This window comes from Lepus europaeus, chromosome 1, assembly GCF_033115175.1.
Source record: "Lepus europaeus isolate LE1 chromosome 1, mLepTim1.pri, whole genome shotgun sequence".
NCBI classification, from domain to species: domain Eukaryota; kingdom Metazoa; phylum Chordata; class Mammalia; order Lagomorpha; family Leporidae; genus Lepus; species Lepus europaeus.
The window spans coordinates 144,976,282-144,993,998 of record NC_084827.1 but is presented as its reverse complement, the minus strand read 5'-3'; the positions used below and the strand labels follow the sequence as shown (position 1 = coordinate 144,993,998).

At 44.7% G+C, this 17,717-nt stretch overlaps 1 protein-coding gene across 2 annotated transcripts in view; it reads right to left on the bottom strand.

The window, feature by feature from the left end:
- CASP10 (caspase 10) overlaps positions 1-13,792 on the bottom strand; it is a 40,537-nt gene extending 26,745 nt beyond the window's left edge. For both annotated transcript variants that reach the window (XM_062189921.1, XM_062189927.1), the window contains exons 1-3: positions 13,628-13,792; positions 11,695-12,039; positions 10,421-10,514 (exon numbers count right to left, since the gene is read on the bottom strand). In XM_062189921.1, coding sequence (XP_062045905.1) covers positions 10,421-10,514; positions 11,695-12,032 — 432 coding nt within the window. In that variant the 5' untranslated portion in view covers positions 12,033-12,039; positions 13,628-13,792. The remainder of the gene's footprint in view (positions 1-10,420; positions 10,515-11,694; positions 12,040-13,627) is intronic.
- Positions 13,793-17,717: the final 3,925 nt, after the last annotated feature.

Sequence of the window (17,717 nt, the reverse complement as noted above, 5' to 3'; positions counted from 1 at the left end):
GAAACCAAGCTGGACGGATCTGTGGCATGTGCTGCACAGCCAGACTGGGACATGACGCTGAGAGCATTTGGGATCCACGAAGGAAGTGCAGTTTTCTGGCATGTGACCTGTTCCGTGCCACAGCTTAATATAGTGACTTCTCCCTTTCACTGTTGCACTGAGTGAGAAAAACATAGCCAGTCCTTTGGCTGCTTGAGCAATGTGCCATCATCTGGTCTGGCCTGCCAAGGCAGCCGCAGGCAGGACTCTAAGTTCATGAAGTCCGCAGCAGGTTCATTTTTAAGTGGATGATTTCATATGGCCCGCAAATGATGTTACAAATACCCACAATGGGCAGGGGGCCGCAGCTCAATAGACTAATCCTCCGCCTGTGGCGCCGGTTCTAGTCCTGGTCGGGGCACCAGATTCTGTCCTGGTTGCCCCTCTTCCAGGCCAGCTCTCTGCTATGGCCCAGGAGTGCAGTGGAGGATGGCCCAAGTCTTTGGGCCCTGCACCCGCATGAGAGACCAGGAGAAGCACCTGGCTCCTGGCTTTGGATCAGTGTGATGCGCCGGCCGCAGCGCGCTGGCCGCAGCGGCCATTGGAGGGTGAACCAACGGCAAAGGAAGACCTTTCTCTCTGTCTCTCTCTCTCACTGTCCACTCTGCCTGTCAAAAAAAAAAAAAAAAAATACCCCCAATGTACCCTGGCAGAAAAAAAAGTTTCCCCACCCCTGAAAAACAGCTGATTGAACAGAGAGAAAAACTTCTGGAATGCTTCTGACACTAAATATGATTCTGTAGCTACAGATGCCTTCAGACAACATCTAGGACCCGTGGAAACCAAAGAGGAAAACACATCCCGGGCTTTTCCTACTGGAAAACGACTATGTAGTGTATCAGTCCTCCTGTAACAAAGCCATGTCCCTCACCCCTCACCTCCCACCCCAGACTACCCAGACCCTATACTGCCCCCACCCCATAATACCCAACTGTGCCCTTGGCATAAGAATGGGACACCAATAAAGAAAGATACCCCTGGCCGGCGCCGGGGCTCACTAGGCTAATCCTCCACTTGCAGTGCCGGTACCTCGGGTTCTAGTCCCGACTGGGGTTCCAGTTCTGTCCCGGTTGCTCCCCTTCCAGGCCAGCTCTCTGCTGTGGCCCGGGAAGGCAGTGGAGGATGGCCCAGGTGTTTGGGCCCTGCACCCGCATGGGAGACAAGGAGGAAGCACCTGGCTCCTGGCTTTGGATCGGTACAGTGCACCAGCTGCAGCGGCCATTTGCGGGGTGAACCAACAGAAGGAAGACCTTTCTCTCTGTCTCTCTCTATCTCACTGTCTAACTCTGCCTGTCCAAAAAAAAAAAAAAAAAAAAGAAAAAGAAAGAAAGATACCCCAACTAGGGAGAGAAAATAATGTGAAACACCCAGAGAGCTTTTCAAACTGTAAGGCTCTCCTGTGCTGAGACTCTGTGTTTAAGGCAAATGCTGTCACTTCAGCAGGTAATTGCTTTGCAAACAGGAGCACTGCAACCATGAGCCTTACAAACTGAAATTACCTGGCAGAAGCAGAACATCCTTACAGCGCTTTATAAACAATTATCATCTTGGGGCTGGCGCTGTGGTGTAGTAGGTTAAGCCTCTGCCTGTGGCACCTGCATCCCACAGGGATGCCGGTTTGAGTCCTGGCAGCTCCACTTCTGATCCAGCTCTCTGCTAATGGCCTGGGAAAATAGTAGAAGATGGCCCAAGTCCTTGGGCGCCTGCACCTGCGTGGGAGACCAAGAAGCAGCCTCTGACTTCAGCCTGGCCCAACACTGGCCATTGCAGCTATTTGAGGAGTGAACCAGCAGAAAGAAGACCTCTCTCTCTCTCTGTCTCTGTCTGTAACTCTGCCTCTCAAATAAATAAATAAATCTCTAAAAAATTAACAGTGTATTAAAAAAACAATTATCATCTCAATCAAGACCTCTATGTTTTAAAAACTCTCCAACACCTCTTAGACCTTTAGGCTAGATATATAAAAGGTCTTCAAAAAGTTCATAGAAAATGCATAATTTTGAAAAAAGCTATGCATGGATTTCAAAATTTTATCCCCCAAAATAAACTAATGTTTAATTCCATTTTCCACATTTTTGAAGCATTCTTTGTATATATTTGTAAAGCACGGATTAAATTACAAGGATTACAAGAGAGAGTAGTATACAATGGCTGTGTGTGTAGATATATTTCAACTCTCAAGTCAAATAGGGAAAGAATGGGCATAGCATAGGCAAGTTAACTTTCCCCCTACTGTGAACAGTCATACTGGAGATAGGAGTAATATATTGGGGCCGGAGCTGTGGCACAGTGGGTTAAAGCCCTGGCCTGAAGCGCCAGCATCCCATATGGGCACCGGTTCTAGTCCCAGCTGCTCCTCTTCCAATCCAGCTCTCTGCTATGGCCTGGGAAAGCAGCAGAAGATGGCCCAAGTCCTTGGGCCCCTGCACCCATGTGGGAGACCCAGAAGAAGCTCCTGGCTCCTGGCTCCTGGCTTTGGATCGGCGCCGCTCCAGCCGTTGTGGCCATCTAGGGAGTGAACCAGCGGATGGAAGACCTCTCTCTGTCTCTACCTCTCTCTGTCTCTACCTCTCTCTGTAACTCTGTCTTTCAAATAAATAAAATAAATCTTTTAAAAAGAAGAAGAAGAAGTAATAAATACATTGATCTGCTGAGACCGCTGTGTGTGTAACGCGGGAAGTAATCATGTAACTTTCTAATCCTGTCATCCTCCGTGACTTGAGAACCCGGAAAAGATACAGCTATAAGACAAAAGAGGTTAAATAAAAACCTGATTGACTTGAATTTGAATTAAAACAAGAAGAATGAACCCACGACCTATGTTAAGTAAAACAAAAATTCGCACACATGAGGCCAGCAGTGTGGTATGGTGGGTAAAGCCACTGCCTGCAATGTTGGCATCCCATATAGGCGACACTTGGAGTCCTGGCTGCTCCATTTCCAATCCAGTTCCCTGTTAATGGCCTGGGAAAGACAGCAGAAGATGGCCTAAGTGTTTGGACCCCTGCACCCATGTGGGAGACCTGGATGGAGCTCCAGGCTCCTGGCTTCCTCCTGGCCCAGTGCTGGCCGTTGCAACCATCTGGGGGGTGAAGCATCAGATGAAAGATCTCTCTCAATCTCTCTCTGCAACTCTGACTTCAAATAAATGAAAACAAAATTCACACACGCATACAAGTACACACACACACACACATGCACACATTCACTTCCCAGCTGTATACGTTGGGGAAAAGAAAACCCAGAAGCAATTATCAAGCGAGGTGCATTGTGCATCCTTTAGCACCTCGTCTGTGGCCCTGAAATAACATTGCTCATTAAAAGAAGTCAAAACCTTTTAGAGAAGTGACAGACTCCAGGACTGGCAGGAAGTACAAAAAATGAACCTGGAACATCTCTGCAAGACAGTAAAGACACATTAAAATACTAAGCTATCCAAATGACCTAGGACCAACTGAAAAAGGCTCCCACTGGGCCGCAATGGGACAATGTAGACTTCAATAAGGACCACTGCAATGGCTTGAATTCCTCAAATATGTTTAAATCCCTGAGTTCAGTTTACATATATTTTTATAACAGGTAATCTTCAGTGAATGACAAGAAATCAATTCATTATCTTGAAAACTGAGTAGATAAAAGAATCAAAAATTTATATATAGGAGAGACACCAAGATGGCGGAATAGGGAGGGAGCTTACTGCTCTAGTCTAGGGGAAGATAGTCTTTAAAAAAGCAGAGAGAGTACAATTTCAGGGAAGCGTTAGGGGGAAGTGGCAGAGGAAACTCCATACAAATTAGAGATCTGTGGATCTAAGTGGAGGACATGGACGTGCACAGCTCAAGACCCCAGCCGTGAGAGCCCCAGCAACATCTTTGGAAAGTGAGGTGAGAACAGACCATGGGAGCCCAAGGCACCGGTGATAAAGCTGCAGGAAGAACCTGGAGTGAGTACAGCTTGGAGCTCTTGGGGGGATAGTGTACCTGACAACCTAGAGGGAAAAGGGGGGCACATTTCTCTCTCCCCCACCAGCAGGCACCAGCGTCCTGTAACTAACCAGGAGAGGGCAGACATCATTTTGGACATATGTAACCATTGCGCCAGCCCGTGTCTATGTGCCCAGCAACCAGCCAATCAGAGATGCCTGAATTTGGCTGGGAGAACTGACAGGGGGCTGGGTGCTCACGACCGTGGGAGCCTTGTGTGTTGGGACTGTGAAAACATTGTTGCTGCGTGGGAGGATGCAGAGCATGGCTGGGTCTCTGGGCAGTCACTGTGGGTGGCTCCACATGTCTGTGGCTCCTCGATTCCCTGGTGAGGGACATTGCTGTGGGATCCATGCTCACACTGAGAACTGCACGGATCCTTTGTGTGGTTCTTGTGGCAGTGCAAATGAATATTATACCTACTGGGGCTAGAGACCAGGCGTTGGTCTCCTTGGAGGAGAGGAGGTGAGCGTGAGACTATGCCAACAGAGCAGATTAAACCTCTACTCTGATTAAAAAAGAAACAAAAAGAAGAGATTTCCCATACTACTTGGGTGTCACCTTGGACACTCCCCTCACACTGGAGCACTGAACAGAGCTCCCTGAACACACCCAGAAGACCACTTCTGGGCATTCACTGAAAGAGGAGACACTCCACTAATCCACAGAGGTGTAGTCCAAGGATAAAAGCCATCACAGGAGAAAACAACAACAACCATCTCCACAAATGCCCCAGAATAAACAACACAGCAACTCAAGAAATAAGAATAAAGAAGACAACATGATGCCCCCAAAGGAACCTAACAACCCTTCAATACTAGAATGTGAAGATGAAGAGACTGAAGAAATGCCAGAAACAGAATTCAAAAAATTGATCATAGGATTACTTGGAAGTAATCAGAAACAAATCCATGAGTTAAAGAAATCCATGAATGAACATTTTTTCCCATGAAATTGAGATTTTAAAGAGAAATCAAAATGAAATATTGGAAATGAAGACTTCAATAGATCGAATAAAAAATGCAGTGAAAAACCTTAACAACAGACTTGGTGAAGCAGAAGAAAGAATATCCGAGTTAGAAAACAAATCTTTGGATGGAAAAATGGCAGGGAAATTGAAGTTACTCTGGTTTTTCTTCTATAGTCCCTTAGATTTCAGAATATCCTGCTACTGGGAATCTAGCCACATATTAAGGTAATCTGTTTTTTAATCTTTTTAAAAAGAAGACATTGGTTATATTGGACCATCTTGTTTTTCCTTCTCTTATTACATACCATTTATGTGACTACACTGTTAAGTCTTAGCTCTTACATCTTTGGGCAGAAGAGTGTATCGGTTATTTTAAATGAATTTTTCCCTGTTTTTAAAGCTTAGTCCACAAGTGTGTTGTTGCCACAAAAGAAAATACCTCGGTTTGCATTACTTGAATACTTGAAAACTGAAATTGATAAGATACATTATGTAATGAATTAGTTTTTATTTTGGATAAAATGAGAAATGAAATAAAGATTTGAACTACTTAAAGGATGAAAATAATGATAGTGCTTATAAGCACTGTGAACTCTTTCGTGTTTGAGGCATCCAAAAGCCAAGTGCTTACTAGATCTTTCTCCTGAAATCCTGCTCTTCTATCTGCATTTCATGCATTTACTCTTATTACTGATGCTGTAAAACAGCAGGGTGGAAATGTCATTATATCTATGTTATACCTATCATATCTATGTATTATGAATCCCATAGCTTTTCTAGTTAGGGAAAAAAAAGTCTCAAAAATATGTAGTGTCATCTTTTGGTTAATATTTATCCACTAATGGTATTTTAGATACCTTTAATCATTTTAATAAGGGATCTATAAAAATGTAAAACATTATATATTATATTTGAACTTGTTAGTGAAGAATAAGAAAAAAACTAGCTTATTGAAACTGTAGATGTTCCATTCATTAAATCTCAAAATTTTTAATAAGAACTTTCAGAGATAGGTTGAAACCCGACAGTATCCATTAAACTAGCTCCTGTGATGTGGAAAGGGACCTCAGGAGCAGTGGGGGACATGTGAGGGCATTTGCTTGCCATGGTTGTGGTTGTGGTGTGCTCGTACATAAATATAGGCAGTGACACACTGACATTTTTGTTGCCCAATAATCTGGAGTAGTGTCTTACATTTATCTGTAATAAAATAACTATAAATTAATGGAATTTACACAGAAGAAACTTTTTGACTGTACTGTATTTGGGAGCCTTTGTACAGTTAGGTAAAGTTTCCACAATACAAAGTATTTGAATTCTAAAATTTACCATTATAAGCGAAGAAGACATGGCATTATTCCATGTGCTTAAATGATAACTTGCTTATTGAGTTTCAGGAGAAAAAAATATGAAATGAGTAATTGTCACTGCGTTAGCTGCAATGTTAAATTGCAAGTTGTAGCATAAAGCTTAAATCTGTGTTTCTCAAATGTGAACCACAGCAGTCTGATACTGCTTTGTATATACTGTAAGTGCTACAAATAGCCTCAGCACTGAACATGTATTGATAATTCTAAATGAATGCAACCTTTGATGTAGTGTCTTGATATGCCTCAGAAAGTACCTGAGGACCTGCAAATTTGTTCATCTGTTTGGTAATGAAGATACTCCCTGTTTTTTTGTTGTTGTTCCATATTTTCATGTTTAAATTTGAATTTTTACATTTTAACTACTGTTAATTTAAATACAATTTCTTTAGTGGTTAAAATGGTTTGTTTGTGAACAAACTTAAAAACAGCTTCATTCATGTAACTGATTAAGTAAAAGCTACATTTTTTGCTCTATGTTCACACACTTTTAATGATCTGTATTTCTGTTTAAACATAAGTGATGATGTTTTAAAAATAAAATAAAATCACTCTTTGAAAAAAAAGAATTTATATAGAAATTTTACCTCTGGGTAACCAAATAATAGATGAGAGAGAAACAATATAATAGAGATTTAATATCTCCATTTTACAGCCAAAGAATCAAAATAGTGTCATGTCACATAACAACATTTCCATTAGGACAGACCACATACAAGATCATGGTACCATAAGATCAGACTAGATGTGAGAAATTCTTTTTTTTTTTTTTTTGATAGGCAGAGTTAGACAGTGAGAGAGAGAGAGAGACAGAGAGAAAGGTCTTCCTTTTTCCGTTGGTTCACCCCACAAGTGGCCGCTATGGCCGGCGCGTTGCGGCCAGTGCACTGCACCAACCTGAAGCCAGGAGCCAGGTGCTTCCTCCTGGTCTCCCATGTGGGTGCAAGGCCCAAGCACTTGGGCCGTCCTCCACTGCCTTCCCGGGCCACAGCAGAGAGCTGGACTGGAAGAGGAGCAACTGGGACAGAATCCGGCACCCCAATTGGGACTAGAACCCGGGTGCCGGGGCCACAGGTGGAGGATTAGCCAAGTGAGCCGCAGCATCGGCCAAGTAATTCTTATTGCTTCATATTTTTACACACACACTCTCACTGTGTGTCTCTCCTTCTTTCGCTCTGTAACTCTTTCAAATAAACAAATCAATCTTTAAAAGTTAATGATTTGGGTGATTATTTCAAAGGGATTAGCCTTACAATAATACATCAAGCTGTATGTTTTGTGCCATTTTCCTTTTTTTTTCCTGGTAAGATTGATTTTTTTCCCACAAAGAAGCCTTTTATTTAAGGAATACAAACTTCATGCATTTCATAAGTACAATTTCAGGAATATAGTGATTCGTGATTCTTCCCACTATACCACCCTCCCACCCACTCTCCCACCTCTCCTCCTCCTCCCTCTCCCATCCCCAGTCCATTCTCCACTAATATCCATTTTTGATTAACTTTATACACAGAAGACCAACTCTATACTAAGTAAAGAGTTCAACAATTTGCACGAAAAACAACAACAACAACAAATCAACAAAACAAACAAACTGTTCCTCAACAGTCAGCACTGTTCAAAGTCATTGCATCTTGAAGTTAATTTCACTTCTTTTTTTTTTTTTTTTTAGAAACTAATAAACTTTAAAGAAGCACCCAAGCATGATACATCTTTGGCAAGTACTTAGACATAATTACAATGCAACTATTGGAGGACAGAAGTCCTGCATGGGAAGTTAGTGCACAGTGTCTCTTGTTGTTAATTTAACAGTGAACACTTTCATATATGACATCAGTGAACACCCAATGCTCTTGACATGAGCTGCCTAGGATATGGAAGCCTTTTCAATCCACAAAGTCCATTAGTATGTAGACAAGGCCATAAGCAAATGGAAGTTCTTTCCTCCCTTCGAGAAAAGTACCTCCTTCTTTGTTGACTACCTCTTTCCATTGGAGTCTCACCCACCAAAATCCTTCATGTAGAACATTTTTTGCTACGGTGTCTTGGCTTTCCATACCTGAAATGCTCTCATGGGCTTTTCAGTCAAACCAGCATGCCTTAAGGGCTGAATCTGAGGTCAAAGTGCTATTTAAAGCGATTGTCATTCTATGAGTCTGCTGTGTGGACTGCTTCCCAAGTTGGAGCATTCACTCGTTTTTAATTCTATCTATTATTATTACCAGACACTCAGTCCTATCCATATGATCACTTTAACAGTTAAGATGGTATTTTTACCACCCAGCCTAAGGGGATTTGAGATCCCATAGCAAGTTTTTAAACTGTACCCTTAGAAGTAAGTCCGTAGGAATGTATGCAAAACTATACAGCTTTACAAACTTCCTTTGTGTCGTTTTTAATTCCTGTGTTCTGTTTCTTGCTTTGGATTTTTTTAACAACCAAAATTTTTTTAAAAATAAGGAAAAAGATTTTCTTAACAAAGAGTATAAGACAAGCACAGGACTTTCAGAGACTGTCTAAGGAGGACAATCAGTAGATTCTGATGAGCAACAACAACTATGAGAATGTCATGCCTTCCCACATCCCCGGCAACAGTTTCCATCAGCCTGCTAACAGCCTCAGAACGCATTGCAAAATCACCTAAACAGGAAGTGTTCAGACAGCTTTCTCAGAAAGAAACAGAGGGAGAAATCACATCATGCCATTCATGCATGCCTCATTGAGACCACTTGAGCACCCGTGTGGAACAGATTCTGCCCAGTCCTGGGCTATAAACATGAAGAAGATTCTGTCCCAACCTCAAAGGAGCCTGCAACCAGTCTTCGGGAGAAAGGAACCCCAAGGCAGAGTGGCCAGTGAGAAGGATGTAAGAGGCTGGAATTCCCGAGGGCTCTAGAAAGAGAGCGGGGTGGAATAGTGGTGGAAATGACTCAAAGATTGAGGCCAAAATAGAATTAACCTGCTTTGGTCTTCAGACCTGAGGCCAGGAAACCTGTTTGATGAATTGTTCATATTGTCCTTCTTTGACATCCTTTATGTAAAACAGCTTCCTACACCTCAGTGATTTTTTAAATATGCCAATAATATCAGTAGTTCTGGGGAAGATTGCTTGGGGGCCTTCTCCTGTTCGCACTCAGAAGTTAGATGGTGGGTTCACAGATGCACACTTCACGGTTACATTTCTTACCTTCCCTACATGTTTCACAGTCTTTTGTATGATCAAACATGGCATAACTTAAAATCTCCAAAAAAAATCAGCAATCAAAGAAGACGATTAGTGTTACAGGGCAAATTTTGAAAATTTCTCCCTTCTCAAGTTTACTAACTTGCTTGTCATAAGTTGTTACTAGAGCCCAAAGAAAAAATAGAATGTTTGGGGGCTTGGGAGAGAGATATACGGGTACTTTTTCTGCTTTTAAATGTGACTGATATGTCAATAATATTAGTCTCCAGCAGTTATGTTAATATTAAACACATTACTGTCCATTCACAATGCTCGTACGGCCTTTTACAAAGCACGTCCTCAAACAGCTGTCTCCTTTGGCTTTCACAGACATCCTACATGGGAGACACCACAAAGTCCACTGGAAGGGACTCCAGGACTCCCTCAGAAATCGCCACAGATCATCCTCACTTTTCCATTGTTTACCACTCCTCATTCCCTGGTTGTGCCCTAACGTTTTTATCTAATAAAACATAGTGGATATCAGTAACACCTAGCATTGAGTTCATGGTTACTATGCCAAATACAGGCCTCAGGCCAATGCTTTGTGCATGTTACTTCATCGTATTCTCCCAATAGTCCTAGATGCAAGCCATAGAGCCCACAGGTAAGAAAACACAAGCTCAGAGACGGTTACTCCGTATCCCCCATCACAGGTTGAGAAGGAGAATCAGTACTGGAATCCAGGCCCATTTGACACGAAAGCAGATGTTCTAACCCTTGGACAACACTGCCTCCCGCAAGAAGGAAACCTCCCTGGAGCCCATTTCCAGCAGCTCCTGCTCACCACCAAGCAAAGCAGTGCTCAGGCAAACCCCGTTCTCTGGGATGCACTCACCATCTCGGTTCTGGGCATAGAATCTCTCAGAAGGAAGGTCATGCTCTTTAAGGTGTCTGTGTCGATGGCTTCCGCCAGTTCGTAGAGCATCTTTCTGAGACAGACACCCAAAATGACAAATGAAGTCTCACACTTGCAGAAGACACCTCAGTCAGTCCAGTGCTTTTACAAATAGTATCCATTTGAAGGATCAACTCTGGGAGTGGCATATAGACTTGAAAACAACTTTGAGTGTCTATGTGGCCCATTCACACAGTAAGCCTCCTGATTCCAGGTCCAGTGCTGTTTTCCATCACACTCGGAAGACATAAAATACAATCTCAGCTTGGCCCCGCCCTTGCACCTGCCATCACCTGGCCCCGCCCTAGAAATTCTTTAGAGGTCGTTGGCAGAGAGGGCCTGATGGCAGCCAATACTGTGTTGCCCACCATGTGTTGAAAAAGAAATGAAACCAGGGCAGGCACTTTGTACAAATTAAGACACTACTTAGAACTCCTGCTAATGTGCATCAAATGGTGAGTCAAGTGGTTGGGTCCCTTGTCACTCACATCAAAGACCCAGGTTGAGTTCTGGGCACTGTGGAAGAGAAGCAGTGGACGGAAGATACCTCTCTGTCTCTTTCAGATACATAATTTTTATAAAAGGAAGGAACTACCTCAACATCAAGATAGGCACATCATCTATAGCCAGAAAAAGCTGAGCATCTCCTCCCTGCACTAACATCCCTCAGAGTGGAGCTAGGAACTTCTGGAATTCATCATTCCTTTCACTGACCAGGGTAGCTCAGGTTCCAAAGAACTGAACGGTTCTAATCACCAGGCCATAAAACACTTCAGAGGCCAGTATGGTGGCGCAGCCGGTTAAGCTGCTGCCTGCGGTGCTGGCATTCCCAGCAGCGTGCCGGTGGGAGACCCAACTACTTGGCTAACGTGCCTGGAGAGGCAATGGATGACCCATGCACTTGGGTCCCTCCCACCCTGGGTCCCTCCCACCCTCCCACTCATATCAGAGACCCAGATGAAGTTCCTGGCTCCTGGCTTCAGCATGGTCCAGCCCTGGATCTTAGCGGGCATTAGGGGAGTAAACCAGTGGATAGAAGATCTCTCTCTCTCTCTCTCTCTCTCTCCCTCCCTCCTACCCTCCCTCCCTCTGACTTTCAAATATCTGACTTTCAAATAAACAAACAAACCTTTCACAGCCAAAACCAAGCCCAGTGGCTAGACCGAACATGAGACAGAAACCCCTCCTCCCACGCAGTCTTAGTCCCAGCTCACCTGAACAGAGGCACCTTCCTTCTCTTGGGCAGCAGACGCTCCACTTCCTCTTTGGTGTACCTGAGGTGCTGCAGCAGTCTGATCTGCTTGGTGACGTAGAGGAGTTCTGCGAGGACGAAAGGGTCCTCTTCTTGCAGCAGCTTGTACGTCAAGAGGAGTTCAAAAATATCCAAGGCGGAGCTACACTTCTCCAGCTTCTTTTTGGAGACCAAGTCCAGGCAAAGAAACTTCAGGCTCTCCACTTCCTGGCCCCCGAGGTGCAAATCGATCCTGAAAAGGATCCTACGAAAGTTCTCCTCATCTGCACTGGAACCCAAGCTTTGATCTCCAGATGCCATGGCTGGTCTGAAAGAGACAGAGACGGAGCCCGAGGTTCAGGCGTGAGGACACAGGGCACCCTGACGTCCTGGTCCCTCCCTCAATCCTGGCCGCTTCTGTTCCAGACATTGGACTTTCCCAGAAGTGCTGAGAAGGAAAACTCACTGTGCGGCCGCTTCAAGAACCAGCATCCCAGAAAACTGGCCCCTGGCCCTTGCAAGTTCCCTGTAGAAGGCTTACAGGGAGTTGTTAACTAGAACTCAATATACTCTGATTTCTTCCTTTTCAGTTTTATTTATTTATTTCAATGCCAGATTTAGAGAGAGATAGAGAGAGACAGAGAGAGAGAATGAATCTTCTATTCACTGGTTCACTCCCCCCCCCCCAAGATGGCCACAATAGCCAGGGCTGGGCTAGGTCAAAGCCAGGAGCCAGGAGCTTCATCTGGGTCTCCCACGTGGGTACAGGAGCCCAAGCACTTGGGCCATCTTCCACCGTTTCCCCAGGCCATTTGCAGGGAGCTGGATTCAAAGTGGAGCAACTGGGACATGAACCAACACCCGTACGGGAGGCCTGCTTTGCAGGCGGTGGCTTTAGCTGCTACACCACCAACACAGGCCCTCATACCCTGATTTCTTTTAAATCAAAGTGTCCCCAGTGAGACATGGCCAAGGGCATCTCTCAGGCCTCCAGCCTCGTTGGAGCTCTTCACTTCAAAATTCATTTCCACAAAATGGCAGACACAGCCCCCAGTATTTGTGCTTTAAGCGTTAGACATAAAGCAAGTGCATGACAGTATTTGTTACAACCTAACTCCCGACCCGTCTCATAGAACAGGAAGCTGTAACCCTAAACCCCAAAAGGAAAAGGTGATTTTAGACCAGAACTGCTCCAATCAGTGTAGGAAGTTACACATTACCTAAGCAAGGTGTCTACCTGGCCAGTTTGTCAACTCTGGAATTCTCTGTACTAAACTTCATTCTAAGCAGAGGAGCAAGGCAGCGCAGTAGTCATTCTGAAAGGATCGGGCATCTATTCACCATGCAGGACTTGACTGCTTTCGGAAACAGAAAAATACTTGCTAAGGGAAGGAGAGCAAAGCAAAACTCAAAACCTCAGCCACAAAAGGCGGTTATACGGAGGGACCCAGAGATAACAGAAACTGGGCTCCCACCTGACTTTCTCAAACTTCAATGCACATATATTACTTCTGTTGTTAGATAAAGCAAACACACACACACAGAGTCTCTTCCAGCGTGATCATCCTGGGAGTCCTCTCTTCTAACAGCCCTGAGGCGAGATGTTTGGTTCCTGATAGCTGCCTTCCTCTCTGTCTTAGCCGGTTGCTTGAAGTTCCTGATCTCCAACTTTAGTAAATCTATGAGATTTTGTCCCTGCCTGTGGATCAGCATGTCCCTACGGGTAAAGGGCTGGATCAGAAACTTCCTGGTTTTTTAGTTGATTTTAATGAACTTTCATTTTCCCTGCATGTCCTAGAACCCGGCGCCCAGATCGTGCCATTGCGGTCAAGAGTTTGGGCGAGTTGCTAAGGACAGGAGGCAGAGGGAAGTTCAGAGCGGGAGCCCCCAGTGCGGTGGGGTGGAGGTTTACGTACCTGCTTCCGTTCAAGTTCCACTAATCCTCTGAAGGTCAGTGGTGCGCGGGGAAACAGCCTGAAAACGAAGCTGGCAAGAAGTCAGAATTCTCGGTGTGCTCCGTGGTCACCAGAAGCCCCCATCGGCGGGGGAAGAGATCCCAGGCTGTGCCAGTGAAGACTGAATCATTTGCACCGGGTGAGTTGGTATGAATTTCCTGCTGATGTCATCACTGCCTCTGCTTTCTCCCCGCCCCCCTGGGTTAAAATAACCCTGGCAAACAGCGCTCCCCTAAAGGCAGTCACCTGCCTTTCCCATTGTAGAGCTCAGGATGAGGCCACTAAGTGCTGCCGCCTTTCCTCGGTGCGGTGCGGCTGTGCCCAGGGAAGGGAACGGGTCACTATTTTTAACCCTTTCCTCCAAACTCATGTAACCTTGTAAATCAAACCAAAAGGCTCATGAGATACTCATCAGTCATCTTAATCCTCTCTGACGTCTATGTGCAAATCAAGAAATAAAATTTCTGGGAGTGAGAATGGCTGACTATAAGTCCACTTGGAGATACCTGCAAGTCACTCAATCAATGGCAAACAAGACTGGCAGGTGTCTGCTCTGCCAACACACTCAGTCCAGTGAAGAGAGAAGTTTGAAAGATATTATTTCTTTTTTTAAGATTTGTTTATTTATTTGAAAGGCAGAGCTAGAGAGAGAGATAGTCCATTGGCTGGGTCACTCCCCCAAGAGACTGCAGCGGCCAGAGCTGAGCCAGACCAAAACCAGGAGCCAGTAGCTTCATCCCCGTCTCCCACATGGGTGGCAGGAGCCCAAGCACCTGGGCCATCTTCTGCTTTCTCAAGTGCATTAGCAGGGAGCTGGGTCGGAAGTGGAGCAGCTGGGACTCAAACTGGTGCCCAAGTGGGATGTGGATGCTGCAGGTGGCACCGCTTCTGATCCAGCTCCCGACACCCACATGGGAAACCCAGAAGAAGCGTCTGGTTCCTGGCTTCAGATCAGCCCCATTCCTGCCATTACAGCCATTTGGGCAATGAACCAGTAGATGGAAGATCCATCTCTGTAACTCTACCTTCCAATTAAAAAAAAAATTCTTTAAAAAAATGTGCAGAGTTTTGGGAAGACGTACAGAATCTGTAAAAAGGTGTTTTATCTCTAGAAAGAAGTGCAGAAAATGATGCATTAATTAGCAAATATATGAAAGCATAATTTCCATATCCATCATCCAGAAAACTACTATGTCTGAGAAAGACAAGTCCTGGGGCCGGCGTGTGGCCCACGGGGGTTAAGCCCCTGCGTGAGACACTGGTATCCCACATCCAGCGCCAGTTCAGTTCCTGACTATCCTGCTTCTGACTGCTTCCTGCTAACGGCCTGGGAAGGCTGTGGAAGATGGCCTAAGTGCTTAGGACCCTGCACCTGAGTGGGAGACCAAGAGTGGTTCCTGGCTGTTGTGGCCATTTAGATAGTAAACCAGCAGGTGGAAAATCTCTCTCTCTGTCTCTCTCTGTCTCTATCTATCTATCTATCTATCATCTATCTATCTATCTATCTATCTTTCAAATAAATAAGTAAATTAAAAAATTTTTAAAAACAAATGTAGGCAGAAGAAAGGAAGGAATGAAGGAAGAAAGGATAAAAGGGAAAGAAGGAGAAAAGAGGAAACAAAAAGTAAAAAAGACAAGGCCAGAACAAGCATTTGGCCTAGCAGTTAGGAAAACTGTGTCCAATACCTGGCTCTGACTCCAGACTCCAACTTCCTACTAACGCCAACCCTGGGAAGCGGTGACTATGGGTGAAGTACTGGGTTACTGACACCTCTGTGGGAGACCTGGATTGAACTCTTGGCTCCTGGGGTTCACTTTGGCTGTGCCATTCTGGGCATTTGGGGAGTGAATGCATGACAGGAGTTCTCTCTGTCTCTATCTCTCTTTAAGAAATAAAAATTTTAAAAATTGTTTAAATTTGACATTTTTAGAGAAGACAGAGAAGCACCAAGTCTTTGTCTTTCGTTGAGTTGTTCAATTACAAATATTTCATCTCGGGCCAATTTAGTGAAACTATCACCTCACTCTCATCTTGTTAATAAGGTTCTCTAACACTTTCAACTTTCACTCAATAAAGAACCTTCGATAATCCAGCCATGTCTTGACCCCTTCTTTCCTGATAAATTCTCCTAACAGTTCCCAGACTTAGCATCATCATCCATGTCCACTTGATAAGGAAACCAAGATTCCAAGAGTTAAAGTACCTTGCCACCCTCCCAAAGCTAGGAAGATGTGGGAATTCATTAATCAAACATAGATCTGACTCCAAACCCCATGTTATTGATCCCCAGGCTACTCCTGCCTGAACTCAGTACGACACAATATAATACCTGTAACCATTGGGCAGGTGCGACAAAGCCAAGGTGAGGCTTCGCTTCAGTGCCACAGGAGCCCCAAGAGACAAGGGACAAATCCAGAACGGGAGTGTTGGTATTTGGTTAAGGTCTGGAGAGTAGAGATAGAATAAAAACACTGGAAGTAAATCTTAAACTCTTATCCTAGTAGCGCTAGTACTCACAAGAAGCATTTGAATCAAGTTACTGGAGGGAGATAGTGTGCAGTGTGGGTATTTGTACTCAAAATTTCATATTTCCTCCCACTTAGGACACAATTATGGAGAACATACTGAGGGTGAGCTCATGGAAGAATTAACACTTCTTACAGTCTCTTTCCTGATTGGTTGACTAACCAAGTCTACTTGAAGAGCCAATCAAAATGTGTGTAGCCTTTGATAGTGGTAGATAGTGGCAGATGTCTACTACACTTCCCTGGGAGCTAGCCGGCTGTTTCTCTGCAGTTACACCTTGGGAAGGAGAAGAGGCAGCCTCGGCTGGTCTCCCTTTACATCCACATCCTCTGTCCAGGGAGACTTCATCAAAGAAAAGACCTGTGAACAAACAAATGGATACAAATTACAGGGAAAAGAGATCTGTGCCCTGAAACTTCCAGCTCACGCATTGAGATCCTCTTAGTTTGCTGCCCCCCCTCCACCAACTTCCAGGACTCCATTGACACCCTCCCCTCCATTGCTCGGGACCTCCCCAGGATCCGCTTTGCATGGTGTGCGGGAGGAGAGCTACATAGGGGTGGAGTGAGGCTGAGTTCTGCAGAGGGAGGCTGCCTCTGGTTAAGTGTCCCAGCAAGGATTATCTAAACTGTGAGCTGTTGAGATTGTAACTGGACATAGATCACAGCCCATTTTACGTTCACTGTGTCACCAATGGACAGAAGCAGCTGCATGATTCCGCGGTGGCAAAACCACAAGTCTCCAAAAGATGGCAGTATTTCCTAACGGAGCTCCAGAGGGATGCCATTGAATTTGAGTAAAATAGTTTTAATTCTGTTCAATGAAAAAGCAGAATGAAAAGATACAGGGAGCAAGGCCTTTCATTTAGAGGCTATTTTGTTGTTTCTAGAACAATAAATAAGGAAAAGCTACTTTAATATTTAACAATTTTTCGTACGACTTGGCCACATCTGTAAAAATCGTCAATGAAACAAGCGACAAGGAAAGTCACTGACATCAATGCATGCAGCAAGGGGTGCCAGGATGGCAGTGCGCCCCAAATGGATGGATACATTCAGAGCAATAATTATCAAAGGCCACGGTGCTCTTTTTACGTAAATGGGCAGAGTGATTGCCAAAGTTATAATGGAAATGTAAGGATGGGGCCGGCAATGTGGCTCACTTGGTTAATCCTCCGCCTGCAGCACCAGCATCCCATATGGGCACCGGGTTCTAGTCCCGGTTGCTTCTCTTCCAGGCCAGCTCTCTGCTGTGGCCCGGGAGTGCAGTGCAGGATGGCCCAAGTGCTTGGGCCCTGCACCCGCATGGGAGACCAGGAGGAAGCACCTGGCTCCTGCCTTCGGATCAGCGTAGCTCTGGCCATAGCGGCCATTTGAGGGGTGAACCAACGGAAGGAAGACCTTTCTCTCTGTCTCTCTCTCTCACTGCTTAACTCTATCTGTCAAATACATTTTAAAAATAGTAATAAATAAAAAGAAATGTAAGGAAATGTGAACCCACTAGAGTCAAAATAATCTTCAAAAA